Below are 14,226 nucleotides of genomic sequence, written 5' to 3'. Positions count from 1 at the left end.
TAATTCATTTCAAAGTTCAAGGTAGCAATTTCAACACTTTGACCCAAATATGGCATATTTTGCAAGAGGAGCAATGCTTTAATGGTTTGGGAAAAACTGATTATTAAAAATTTTTAAGAAAATAGGTCAAGTTTAGCATAAAATTTTGTAAACAACATTACTCCTTCTCGGATGGGACACACTTTTTCAGTTCGACTCCTTACCAGTTCGAACTTGTAACAGTTCGATTCTGTCCGCGTTCTGTTCTGGTACGTGTGCGAAAAAAGGACTGTTCTGAATTGAATCAGTTCGACTTTAGGTCTGTTCGATTTTGAAAACGTTCGAATTCGTCGTACCCCCAGATTTTCAGCTCTTTTAAAAATTGCTTCTTAACTTTCAAAACTCTAGATATTTTTAGATAAAAAAGTATATTCTTTGTTGATGATCATACTGTATCTCGGCTATCCGATAGAGTGAATGCTCTAGCACACACTCTAGTACACAGAAAAAACCCTTAACATTTTTGTGGCAAGTTATCTCGCTTCCTGTAAAAGTTATCAACAATGTGTTCATTGATGAAATGTTTGTTGTATTATTATAAACATTTTCATAATTAACTACTTTTTCCTATCTTTCATAGGAAATGAGATTCATGAGCTCAAAGTGGACGACTTGGCAGGTATTCTATCAGAGTGTTTACGGTACTTGCGTTTGAGCTCAGTTATCTCAATATCTGTGAGAGCTATGAGATATCTTTAAACTAATAAAATGTTTGTGATATTATTTCAAACATTTTATTAGTTGACAACTTTTTGATAACTCTTATAAGAACCGAGATAATTGAAATGCAAGAAAATGCTGGATTTCTTTATATATCTGATCATTGAAACATCTGAACTTTTGTGCTTTAATTATTTTCTTTTAATTATATTCCTAATTAGATTTTCTATAGTCGACCACGTCCAGAACATAACCACCAAAAAATGTATACCAAAAGAAGGAATGCTAATAGAATCAATCGAGTGGAAACAAATGAGACATTTAGTTGAGCAATGGAAAAAATGGAACAGCTCTTTCTCTGGAAAATACAAATAATAATAAGTAATATAAGAGAGTGAGGGGGGACTGAAAAATACTCGAAGAATAGTGAAAGAGTCTCCAGATGAGACCCCCGGTTTGGCACTTCCGTCAGAAGAAAGGGACCGCCCGTTTCCTCCGAAAAAAACATTTTCTTCTTCTTATTCCAAGAGAGAGTAAGACCCCTTTTGCTCTTTTTTGTCTCACTTCTAGAGGGAAAAAAGGCAGGTGGAAGTCTGTTTCCTTGGCTGATAAGTACTTTTCCACTCTACTTTTCTATTCATTACCTTCTGAAGGGAAACAACTTTTTTCGGCTTCTGACGGAGATTTAGACAGAGAAAATATGTCGGTTCCCGGTGGTCGTAGACCATCTGTGGCCACTTTTCTACGACAGTTTGCTGCAAATATTATACCACTTGTCAATGTTAAACAATCGGTGGGTACTCTATTTTTTTGAAAGTCCTGAAAATTAAAAAAAGAAGAAGAATAGCATTTCAAATTGAAAGTGCTATAAATTTCGAAAAATAACTTTTACGATTTTTTGAAGGTTGCTGAAGGTTTTAAAAGGACATAGTGTTCCAATAGGTCTCCTGAAATTCTTTCTTTGATTCTCGATATTCGCTGAAATTCAAATTTTCTCTAGAGCTTCAAAAAAGGTTTTCATTTTAAACTCCCAACTTCTTCTCCCAAAAAATATTGAACTTGTGAATTATCCAATTTTGATTGATACCATTTTTGGTTTTTTCAGAAATTGACTGAAATTTAACATTTGTAAATGTAAAAAAATTTTTTAATAGTCATTTTTAATGGGATTGATTACGGATACTGTATAGTTTTGCTTCGTCTGCTTTCCAAGGATTAATTTATGATTACATAGTTTATACTTCCCATCTTTTTTAGTAATTCTAACGATTCTATGACATCTCAACTACCAGATCACCCAGGTCTTGTACCCAACATCCCAATGTCTGTAAGAAAAACAAGCACATTGCGATGAGCCAAAAAAAAGAAGAATAAATAAATGGTAGATAACAAAACAACCAAAAAACAACATGTTTTTTCTCTTGCTCATTTAGAATTTCCATTTCTCAAATGCCATATAAATTTTGGATAACTAAACATTACATAATTACCCACACTCAAGATATATTACCCACACTCAAGATATATCATAAAAATTGAGTTTAAAAAATCAAGTGTAAAAAAATCAAATTTCGAGTTCAAATTCTCAAACAATTCATCAATAAACTGGCCAAATTTCAAACAATTTGATCAACTTTGAGCTGAGTTATCGCTTGTCAAAGTTGCTTCTTCTCTAGGAAATCACTACGGCTTGGAAGAAACATTAGACTTGAGGAATTGCTTTGAAAATTCCAATAACTTTGAAACAAGCAAAATATTATATTTCTACCACTTTTTGTTCTACTAAAATATTTATGTCTAAAGGTATACCCGTTTTTATCAGTCAGGGGATTGTGCGCCACCCTGTATGTCAAATATAGAAAAATTAGACCTTTGAGATTTCATTCAAAGTTTATTTCTGAGCAGAAATTTCTATGTGCACTAGACCGAATCAAGGGTTCTTTTATTGTAGAAAAATAGTAAAATGAAATATGCATTTTCTTGATGAAATTCTTCAATTTTGGAAAACGAACGCTAGATAAAAAGGAAAAATAATTGACACGGTTTCTGTTAAAAATAGGGATTTTTGAATACAACAGAAGAACGAATGAGACAATAATGCGGTTTTTTGTGAAGGGGATATCAAACTCTTCAAAGTTACTGAAAAAAATGGCGAAAAAAAAACAACTGCCTCTATTTGATACTTCATAAGACTTCGATATTCTGGACTTCCAAGATTGGAGCTAGAAGCTTTCTGGAGCCGGGGGGGGGGGGGGGGCGAATCCGAAGATTCGAGAGTTTCATAAATCCCACGGACTTTGATTTTCTACGATTTTTACCTTATTTTCAGCTGATTTATTATTCAGGTACAAAAATTGGAGCTATGGCAGAGAAACGCCCGGTGGTCGTGGTTGAAGGTCCCACAACTACAACTACAGTAATTTATAATAGGTTTACTTTCCTGTTTGGAAAGAAAGGACGAAAAGCAGTGAAAACTGAAATAATGAATCCGGAAAATAAACACATTTTTAGGTTACGCTAGTTTGTCGTTGTCGGACCACCGGTGTTTCTCTTCCACAGTTCTGATATTTCTACCTGTATTATATTGGCTTCACTCGAAAGAAGTTCCATCGGAATCCTGATTCTTGTACTTGAACCCCTAAAACGTCGATGCTGAATGTTTGAAAATTTGTGATAAACATTTTACAGAAAAAGTTTGGATTCTTTCCAGTCTCCGGGGATCAAGATATAGAGGAAGAGATTCAAATTTTGAAAATCTGTTCTAAGAGAATTATAAATTGGGAGGTCTAATTATAATTTTATCACTTTTCCTGTTAGAATACATTTTATTCTTTTTAAATACAGATTTTCAAAGTTTTGATCCCTTCCTCTATCTCTCTATCGAAACATCAAAAATGAGGGAAAGAATTGAACTGCATCTCCAATTTCTCGTCACTTTTGTTTTCTTTTTTCTTTTTTTTCCTTCCGTCCTAATGGAAAAAAAATAAATTGGGAGGTCTATGTGAAGAAGCAAAAACCAACAGCTTTTCTCCATTTTATAGTCTTTCTTTTTTCATCTAGCCACACTTCTTTTGAGATCTCGATCCCAATTTTCTTAAAATGAATAAATTGAGAGGCCTCTAGGAGAAGAAAAAATAGAAGACTTGTTCGTCCCCGACAGGATAAAGGGTACAAAATAATGGTGAGACGCAGTGTTAGAGTTTTCTCTGCGTCTCTTCATTTATCATAGTCTCTAATTTTTCGAAAGTATGTATGAAAGATATTACTGCTCATTTTTCATTTTGTGTCATCGTCTTTCTCTTCTTTTCATCATTTTTCTCTTTTTTTTTTCTTGAGAAAACATATATTATGAAAAGGAGAAGGAAGTTGTGTGTGAAGTATGAAATTATATATCTCCCAGTAGTAATTTCTATAACTACCTAAAATTTTAAAATCTGAATTCCAGATGCCCACCACCCAAATCAACATTGTGCTCGCCGAGCCACGATGCATGGCTGGAGAGTTTTTCAACGCAAAAGTCTTGTTGGATTCATCGGATCCGGATACCGTAGTTCACTCGTTTACAGCAGAAATCAAAGGAATCGGAAGAACTGGATGGGTTAATATCCATACTGATAAGATTTTTGAGACAGAAAAGGTGAGCTGGCTTCGATGAAATAATTAGCTGAACATTGATTGCCGCTAACATTCTAATAGAACGACACCCCACACTTTCAGCTTTCAGGCAACTAATCTCAGGGGGGAGAAATTTCAAAAAGTTGTCAACTGATAAAAACATTCTGATATGATAAACATTTTGTCAGTTGTCTGTTATATTTTTTTGATATCTTCTACAGAAATTGAGATATACGGATTCAAATTTAACATATTGGAGGTCATTGACACTGTAAGATTGTCGATGTTCGGCTTCTAACACAGATTTAAATGAAAGCAACAAAAACTGAAACTAATTTTAGAACATTTTTTCAGACATACATCGACACACAAGTTCAACTTTGCGAGTCTGGAACGTGCCTTCCAGTCGGAAAACATCAATTTCCAGTTCAAATTCGAATTCCACCAAACTGTCCGAGTAGCTATGAAAGTCAATTTGGAAGTATTCGATATCAAATGAAAGTTGATCTAGTGGCGAATACGGAACAAGTGAGCGATGACCTTGATTCCAAGAATATTAAACAAAAATATACATTCTCTTCTGTAATCCACAACTTTTTATAGCCCCAGCAAGTCGCGCAACTTTAGTTTTGGGGGTGTTATGGTTCTAGGCTGCATATCTTTTTTGGATGGCTTTGTACAAAAAAGTTGTCTACTACAAAAATAAAGCTCTGTTTTTTATTGATATTCTTTGAAATTTTCCAAACGATCAGAAAACTTTCACTTAATTTTTTAGTGCATCCAAATTTGATTTTTTTAACTGGCTCGATTTTGAATATGAGGTTGATAAAGGAGGGGAAAAAGGCGCAATTCTTGGAGATGTTAGAAGCGAAACTTTTTCCTTGTTTTAAAATAGCTTTTTAAGATCTTCGAACGGATTAAATTAGTTTGTAATTTTTGCAGGCCTCCTGCTCCGAAGTCTTCCCTTTGGTCATATTAACTCGCTCATTTTTCGATGATGTTCCTTTGAATGTAATGTCTCCAATTGACTTTAAAGATGAAGTGAGCTTTATTTAACAAAAATGTATGGAAATTCCTTTTCCCAGGTCGATTTCACATGTTGCACACTTCCATTTGGTTGTGTCTCGTTGAATATGTCACTAACACGCACAGCATTTCAAATTGGAGAAGTAAGTTTGCTCTACTAGACTCAAAAAACTTGCTCTATTGATAAAACTTTCAGTCCATTGAAGCAGTGGTCACAATAAACAATCGAACGAGGAAGGGGTTGAAAGAAGTGGCTCTTCAGTTAATAATGAAAACTCAATTCGAAGCGAGAAGTCGATATGAGCATGTGAATGAGAAGAAATTGGCTGAGCAATTGATTGAGATGGTCCCATTGGGAGCAGTGAGGTCCAGGTGTAGAATGGTATGTGGTTGCAATCAAGCTCTATTGAGAAAACACGTTTAATTTTCAGGAATTCGAAAAATGTCTGCTCCGTATCCCAGACGCCGCTCCACCAACACAAAATTATAATCGAGGAGGTGGAGAATGCTCAATTATTGCAATTCATTTTGTGCTGAAGTTGACAGCGTTGCCAGGTATTTTTTGACTTTGAAAAAACGAAAATGAGCTCTACCGTAACTGTCCTTTCCAATAGAAAACTGCTACCGTAAAACCTATACTAGAAGGACCCACGCACTGTCAAGTTTGAGTTCAATTATCTCAATTACTATGCACGATATCAAAACTGTGTCAACTGGCAAAACACTTCTGATATTGTGATAAACAATTTATTAGCTGCCAAAGTTTTTATATCTTTGACAGGAACCGAGATAAATTGGCACGAAGTTGAAAGTTAGGGAGTCCTTCTGTTACAGGTTTCAAGGTATAAAAATTTAGTGGAATTGGTCCAAATCTTTTGAAATAAACTTCAAAAACTATTTAATACAAATCGTGATTTGCTTTTGTGGTTCACAACTTTTCTAAAACGAGATTTAGCCCTAGCAAGAGGCACAAATTCCATTTCTGGGGTTTGTCTAGCTTTAGGCGGCATGTCGTCTTTGGATGGATTTGTACAAAAAGTTGTCTACTACAAAAATGAAGCTATATTTTTGATTGATATCATCTGAAAGTTTCAAGACGATTGGACAATTGAAACTTATTTTTGTAGGTCATCGAAGTTTTATTTTTTAACGAATTTGCTTGTTTTTTTTTGCAGGAATCGAATGCGAAATCCCCCTAATCGTGACCAGCTGTGGATACATGGATCCCCATAAACAAGCAGCATTCCAACATCATTTGAACCGTTCAAAAGCAAAAACTTCAGCTTCCCAACAGCAACAACCCCGGAAAACAAGAAATATCGTCGAGGAGAATCCCTATTTTCGATAATTTTATAATAAGAAATCTGACATATTTTCGGGTCGCTTTTTCTCTTTAAATTTATTACGTTCTGCTTCTTCTCTCTTTCAAATAAAAAAAAATTCCAAAAAAACCCCCGTCTTTTTGCCTCTTTTTACAACAAAGTAAACTTCAAAACTCTCCTCCCTCCACTCTTTCTCGCGCCTCTCTTCTCTCGTTTCCCCTTTCCTTCTTGTATGTCATGTCGTCCCCTTCCTGCTGTTGCCTCGATGGCGCAGCGGGTAGCGCGCACCGTCGTCAATTGGGTCGGCCGTTGCTTCCTGCAAGTTCAACTCCGGCCATCGCTCTCCAGCTCCATGCAGACGTAAGAAAGTCAGTGTGGCGTTTTCATGAGCGGAAATTGTACACTGTTCCATAAAACAATTGTTACACTCTTTATGAGAGAACGATCACCTAATGGTTCAAACATTTTGCATTTCTTGGGGGTTTGTTCGAGGGATTGATGAGATTCGAGGAAGGAGGTTTAGAGAGTTCTGTCTTTGATAACTTCATGAAAATATAATTATTTTAAATGTAGCTACAGGTGCATTGGCTATACTGGGCCCAGTACGAAATATCATCTAATCTAAACCACGTGGAATCTATAGTTCCAGAATCATAAAAATCAGGAAAATGGTCTGGGAAAATGCAAATCTTTTTCCGATGTATAAACATGACAGTTTCCCCTTTTTCGAGTGTTTGATTTGTGATGCTTCCCACATTTTCCCTGTTTCTCTAACTTTCTTTAATTTTATGTCAATGTTTTTTTCGTTTTTTATTCCTTGTCACTTTTTTTTCGTTTCAGCCTTCATCTGAAATTGGTTTATCCTTATTTCGTTCCGTGTTGATCTTTATTTATTTCCGTGTCAGCTAACAAAAAGAAAAGAAATGGAACATTTGAATTTTTCGAGACATAAAAGTTCGAAAAAAACTTTTCAGAGTTCTTGAAAAATCCTAAAATAGAAAAAACTTAATTTTTTCGAGTTTTCACTAGAAACGAGTTCAGAAATCAAGACTTGTCCGTTTTTTTCTCATAAATCATTTATCTTGTTTTTTTTCATTGAAGACTTTTAGATCCGGAATTTGTTCTTTTTTTTCAGAAAAAATTGTTATTTTAGAAATTTAAAAATTTTTCTCGGCGCCCATTTTTATTATGTTTTCTCTTTCGTCTATTTTATGTCCTAATCCTTACCAGAAACGATCAGACCTTTCTTTTTTTGAGAATAGCAATAAGAATTTGTTTTATTTTTTTGTATATTTTCCATCTAGAAATATTTAAATTTTTATGCATCTCATCGTATTTTATTCGAAATTTCTGGAATTATGTTTGTTTATACAGTTGTTCTGTAGAGTACACAGTTTTGAATTTGACAATATTTTTTGAAATTCGAAAATATGTTGACTTCAAATTTTCGGTTTAAAATTCACAATTTTCACATTTTTATGGTTTCGAATCTAAAACCGAAATTCTTACCAGTAAGAAATTGACCTATGAATCCAATACTTCTGAATTTCTGACATGTGGCCTAGAATTAACTAGCCACAAGGACGCTTTTTCATTTTTAAATTATCTTGAGAACCATGTTCCGAAAATTTCCAGCAAACCCGGAAAATTCGAAATCTATTATAGAAATTCTAAAATTTTCTGAAACATATAGTTTTTGATTTTTTACTAAGCCTTGGTTGGAATTTTCAGAATTTCTCATACTCCAAAAACCAAAAAAAAATTCGTTTTCTCATCCTCTTCCTCCCCCAAAAAAGAACTGCCCCCCCCCCTCAAAAAATTCTGGTGAAGATTGACGTCGTTGGCAGTGGCGTCTTTTTCTATTTCAAAATTTCATGCATTTGGGAGAGTTCATCCCAAAAACAACGATCAATTGCACTTTTTTCTCCATGTGCCTTCATGCTGAAAATTGATGGGACACTGCTGAATGTCTTCAGACCGCCCGAACTCTTTTCTTCTTTTTTTTTAAAGATTCGTTTTTTTGTGCTGAGCAATTCTGAGAAAAAAGAAAAAGAATCCCTAAATCGTTTCAATGCTTTTAAAGATGGAATGAGATGATATGTGGTTGGGGAGGGGAAAAAGGCTCACGGAGCACCTGAAACGGCCTATTTTGATGGAACGAGATTAGTTCATAATGTTTGTTTCGAGCTTTTAGAACTTTAAAGTTTTTAGTTCCTAGATTTCTGGAGATTTTACTCAATAACAACAAAACATGCCATCTACTGTATCAGTTTTTATGCTCAAAATTGACTCCAAACTTTTTAAAAATCTACAGTTTTTCCAACTTTTCCGAAGTCGAATTTATACATTTTCCGTGGTCGTCTACCTTCTATGAGTTCTAAAGCTCTACTCATTTTTGTGTCAAATTCAATACATAGAGTGCCTATTATGCTGAAATCTTTTCAAAAAGATAATATCTCCTATCATATTTATACTCATATTTTCCTAAAAGTTTGAATTTCCGAAATACCTAAAAACAAGAGCTGGGCAGATGGGAAAAATGTCCAAAACTTGCATAAGTTGTACCACTACTTCAATTGGAGTGTTCACAGAATTGCGATCTACGATTTCGAAATCTGAAGGATTAGAAATATTCCAGCAATGGAAAGTTCTGTCTGGGATAGCCCCTTATTATCAGCCTGAACTTCCTAAGCTGCACCAATGTGAAAATGCGTCAGAGGCGCTGCATACAGAACCAACGACCACACAAAAGTTATGGTTTCCCATGACATTCGTTCCCCATAACCCCCTCTCATCCTTCATTTTCTCTCTTTTTTTGAACCAACAGCTGTGTCAACTGATATGATGAGGAGAGGGCGGATATGTATGTATTTTTGAAACGATGATTGAGGTGAAACTCGCTTCTATTTTCTATCCATTCAAACACCCAGAAACACCTCTCAAATAACATTTTTTCGTGGTTTTTCCCTCAACAGAGGATACGAGTTTCCGTTTTTTTTCCGTGTTGTTGTCACTCAAAAATAGTGTTTATTGATGAACAAGTTAGGTTTCTGAGAAACTTCTAGTTACTTTCTTTTAATTTTTTTAAATTTATCTTCTTTCCTGTTCCTAGACGAACATAATTTCTAACTCATTTGTTTAATTTGTAACACATTGATTTTATAAGTGACTGATAGTCCTGCGAGCGTTTTAGCTCATTTGTCGTAAATGCCACAAAGTGATCTTCGTCTAAACTATTTATCATAATATCGGAAACATTTTATCAGTTGACACATTCTTGATATCTCTCATAGATGACGAGATAATGGAGCTCAGTCTTTACTGTGTGGGGCCCTTCTAATACATTTTTCACGGTATATGACATCGTTCAGCATCAAGATTCCTTCTTGAATTTTTCCTGTGTTCATTGGATTTTTTACAATAACATCCAAATCAATGAAAAATAACCTGAAATTATCTCCCATGGAGTATACAGCTGTACAGATTGTTATTCAAAATCAGTCTAGAAAATTCACAGATTTCCGTATACGAGTTATGTTGTTGTGATATTAATGAGAATCTATTGTTTTGGCAGTATACACTTGTCTATCTATAGTTTTTCGTTTGATCATATATTCTTCAGGGAGGTTTTTAAACCAGGTCCGGCCTGTTATAACTGTTAAATCTTTTGAACCTAATTCCGTAGTATTTTTCTGGCACAAAAAACCAGAGCATGTGGCTGTGTCCTGAAGGTCCCACAACGACAATTACCGTAACCTAGAGATATTTCATTTTCTGGATTTACCATCTAGATTTTTGTCCGTTTTCAGTCATTTTTTTTTACTAAAAACATGGAAACGTAGCGAAACACTTAATTTTGACGGAAACCCAGCGAAAAACGCTGAAAAACGAGATAATGCATCCGGAAAACGGAAACATTATTAGGTTACGATAGTTGCAGTTGTGGGACCTTCGGCCACGACCACCGGCGGTTTCAAACTTTTCTGCTTGTTTTTGGAATTTCAGATTATCCCGAAACACATTTTTCGAAAAAACTTTTTTCTTAGAGTTTTTGAATTTTTTCAAATTTTTATGACAACGAAAGTTTTGTTCATAGACAGGTGAAAAACAAACAAAATAGGTTCCCTAATTTGGTATGAATTTAGAATTTTCTCGTTTTTTTTTGGTTTCAACTTTTCGGGATTCAAACATCTCTTGTTCTTTGGAAACACATTTTGACCTTTTCAGTCGCTCAGTTTTATCTTTTTGAAAACTAAACTTTTGCCTATAGTTGAAAAGTCAGTTAAAAACCCTGACAGGTGGATTTTTTTGTTCTGTTGTGTCGAAATTTCTAGATTATGGAATTTGTCTGCTGGCAAAGCATATAACAAGGTTGTGTGTTTTTAATGAAAACCGGTAAACCGAAAAAAAACGAAACAATTATGGACTTTATTGGAATAATTGTCAGGTTTTAAACTTATGGTTTTTCCATAATATTGTAAAAATCGGTTCTTTGGTTTTTTGATTTTTGCTTTTTGAATTGGCTTTCAAAACCTCCATATCTAACTGTTTTCTAGCTGTCCTGATGTCCTCAAACCCTTATATCTTCCTGTTTCCCATCCAACCCAATACATTATATTTTTGTGTCTTTTCTTTTTTCGATTTTTTCTTGTTTTATGATTTGCTCTAGATTCCTCTTTTTTCCCTCCACCCCCAATAGTGTTTTCCCTCTTGTTGACACATTTTAAAACAGTTCCAAGCCTTCTTTTTCTCATCTTTTCTTTTTTTCCCCCATTTCCAACCAGTCACATTTTCTTTGTATGTTTCTACCGTTCTCCTGAAACCCGACACTTTTTCTTTTTTTAATTGCTCATTTCTGACTTTCGATTGCTCATCTCTAGTTATTTGTCTTTCTGTGGGACACGTTCGCAACATTTTTCTCTTATTAATATGTTAACTAGATTCTTCTCTTTAAGTCTAAAAATGTAGCTGATCTTTAGCTCTTTTGAGTTCATCAAATTCCATGGAAACTATCAGAATGCATGGATACCTATCCATTGGATAGGAAAAACACTGGAACTCTTCAAGCCCAGTAGATTGATAAATAAAATAGGTTCCCTATAAACAATAAAAAACACTAAAAAAGGTTTAGCAATGCCGGGGAGTCGAACCCCCAATACAAGGTTTCCCGGTCCGAGTCGTTACCGGCTGCGCCAACCTTGCGCGAATCGGGTGTCACTGTGCCGATCCCTCGGAATATATATTTTGTGATTCTCGATTCTTTCTTTTAAAAAAAAGTGTGTAGGTGGATGAAAAAAAGAGAGATAGAACATGTTCTTCTCTTGTGGAAAAAAGGGTTCTTCTAGAAACTATAATTAACCCGAATTGGGACAGAAAAAGAGCAAAAAAAGGGGGAGCACATTGACGAAGATTGAGAGAAAAACAAGAGAGAGCTCTTTTTGTCCTTTTTGGTTGAAAGAAGTCTTTTTGTAATTGGGAATTTTATTTGAATTTGTAAGTGACTTTGGGAATGGAAATGAGGTAGTAGAACGAATTTGAGTTACTGTTTTTTTTTTGAAAATGTAGGTCAAAATTAATAGGATTATGTCAACTTATTTTTTGTAGAATATACGTTGTACTCAGTTTTCGGTGACCTAGATTTTCAAGAATTTTCACGGTAAGTTCATATTTTGTAACATGAATTCCAGGAATTCTTCTATTCAGAACCTGGAATTTCCACGAGATTCCCAGGCAGGAGGTGTCAGATCAATCTTTTTTTCTTATAATATCCATAAGACCAAAATATCATTTTGGAAACCTAAAATTAAAAATCAAAAATAAATTTCTACACACTTAATTGCATGGTCTCTTTTTTCCCTTCTATTCGATTTCTATTTTCACCTACACTCCAATCGAAAAGTCTTGTGACATCGGGGAATTGATAGCTTTTCGTATTTTTTTTGAATATTTATACATTTTTGTATTCGAAAATTTTGTTTGCGATTGTGTTAAAAATGATAACATTTCAGTCAAAATTGGATCTTCGCAATTTATTCAAATGATCTACAACATTTAATAGAAGAGCCCCTCCAACTTTCGAGCAACTTATATTGGTTCCTGTGTGAGATATCAAAAAATGTTCCTCTGAAATTTTTTTAAATCAAAACCAGCCTGTTTTCTCCGGCGCTTCAAACAGCTTTCTGGTGCGCCTTCGGCGCGATTTAATCCAGTTTTTTACTGGTTCGTCGCTTCTCTCCTTTTCCTACAAAAGTCACGTAAATCTATATTTATTTTCAAGCTTTTCAAAAGTCGACAGAGTGACATCGGGACGGACGGACGCCTCTAGCGTTTTATATATAAGGAAGATACGAATGATGTGAAATATATATTGCTAGTTGAATATTTCTTTATATCTCTTACAGGAGCTGGGATAAATTTGGTCAAAGTTGGAGGTAAGGGGACTCTGCCGGCTGCTCTTCAAGTTTGACACTTTTCGCTACGTATTTTGCTTATATGAATTTTTAGGAAAAATTTGTCAACTACAAAATTAAATGCCATATTTTGATGTATACATTTGCAAAATTTCAGACTAATTGAATATCGTGAAACCTGTAATAGAAGGGCCCACATACTGTCACCTGTGAGTCAACTAATCTCGTTTTCTGTGAAAGATATCAAAAAGTGATAAACTGTTGAAATATAAACGAAAAATAAAAAATCAATTTAAACGCAATATAAACTCTATAACAGCTTTTTTAGTAAATGCTTTTATTTTTCATACCTCCCAAAACTTCAGATTTTCTACCGGATTTTCTCGTACTGTGAAAGTGTATAGTTCAAGATCCAAGTACAAAATCATCTTCCCCTTTTCATCCATTCCTACACGTGACCCCATCTTATTCTTCTCAACGAGCAGATACAGTCTTGTGATTGTTTTGTTTTGTGTTTTGTTTCCGATTCTTCTCCACCTACTCACAAATCTTTCTCTTTTTTGTTCTCCTATTATTCCCTTTGCTAATATTATCTCCTAGACAACTCAATGTTCATCAATTTTCATTCATATTATTATATTTTTGGATTCTCTTTCTCTCAACTATACACATATTTTAATTTCCCGTGTGAGGTGTATCTATGTTATCTCCTAAACTCTGTTTCGTTTTTTCTTATTACGACTTCTGTTTTTTTTTCTAATCTTGGCATGTTTATTAGCATAGGGATGTGGGGAATAGTCTAGAAGCCACGTGTACATTCAGGTTTCAGATATCATTTTTACGGTATTCAAGAGATACATCAGTGACCGAAAAAGAAATGACGATGTTAATTGGAAAAGGGTGTCATCTCTGGGAAACTGAACACCGTAAAACCTGTATTACTAGAAGTTAGAAGAGCAGGTATTGTTCCAAGGGGCCTCCGGAGAGTTCGTTCTTTTACAGGGACCCTTCAATCAGAGGGAGGTCTCGTTTTTTCTGGGCTAAAATCCATGAAATCAAAATTGAATTTTTGAGCAAAACGAGAAAACGTACAGAAGATTTTTAAGCTTGAATAACACATTTTGAAACTGGTCCTTCTATATTCCAAGCCCCTC

General features: G+C 34.6%; 1 protein-coding gene across 1 annotated transcript; it reads left to right on the top strand.

Moving 5' to 3' along the window:
* Nucleotides 1-4,144: 4,144 nt before the first annotated feature.
* On the top strand, nt 4,145-6,688 carry Cbr-arrd-15 (the record flags this gene model as incomplete). The annotated part of the gene is made up of 7 exons (XM_002642404.1): nt 4,145-4,336; nt 4,669-4,842; nt 5,257-5,355; nt 5,400-5,483; nt 5,537-5,722; nt 5,772-5,895; nt 6,516-6,688. 7 exons carry the CDS (start codon nt 4,145-4,147, stop codon nt 6,686-6,688), a joined length of 1,032 nt encoding a protein of 343 aa, XP_002642450.1.
* Between the last annotated feature and the right edge of the window lie 7,538 nt (nt 6,689-14,226).

This window comes from Caenorhabditis briggsae (assembly GCF_000004555.2).
Source record: "Caenorhabditis briggsae complete genome, chrIII, whole genome shotgun sequence".
Classification (NCBI taxonomy): Eukaryota; Metazoa; Nematoda; class Chromadorea; order Rhabditida; family Rhabditidae; genus Caenorhabditis; species Caenorhabditis briggsae.
The sequence above is the reverse complement of the archived record's forward strand: the minus strand, read 5'-3'. Positions and strand labels throughout refer to the sequence as shown.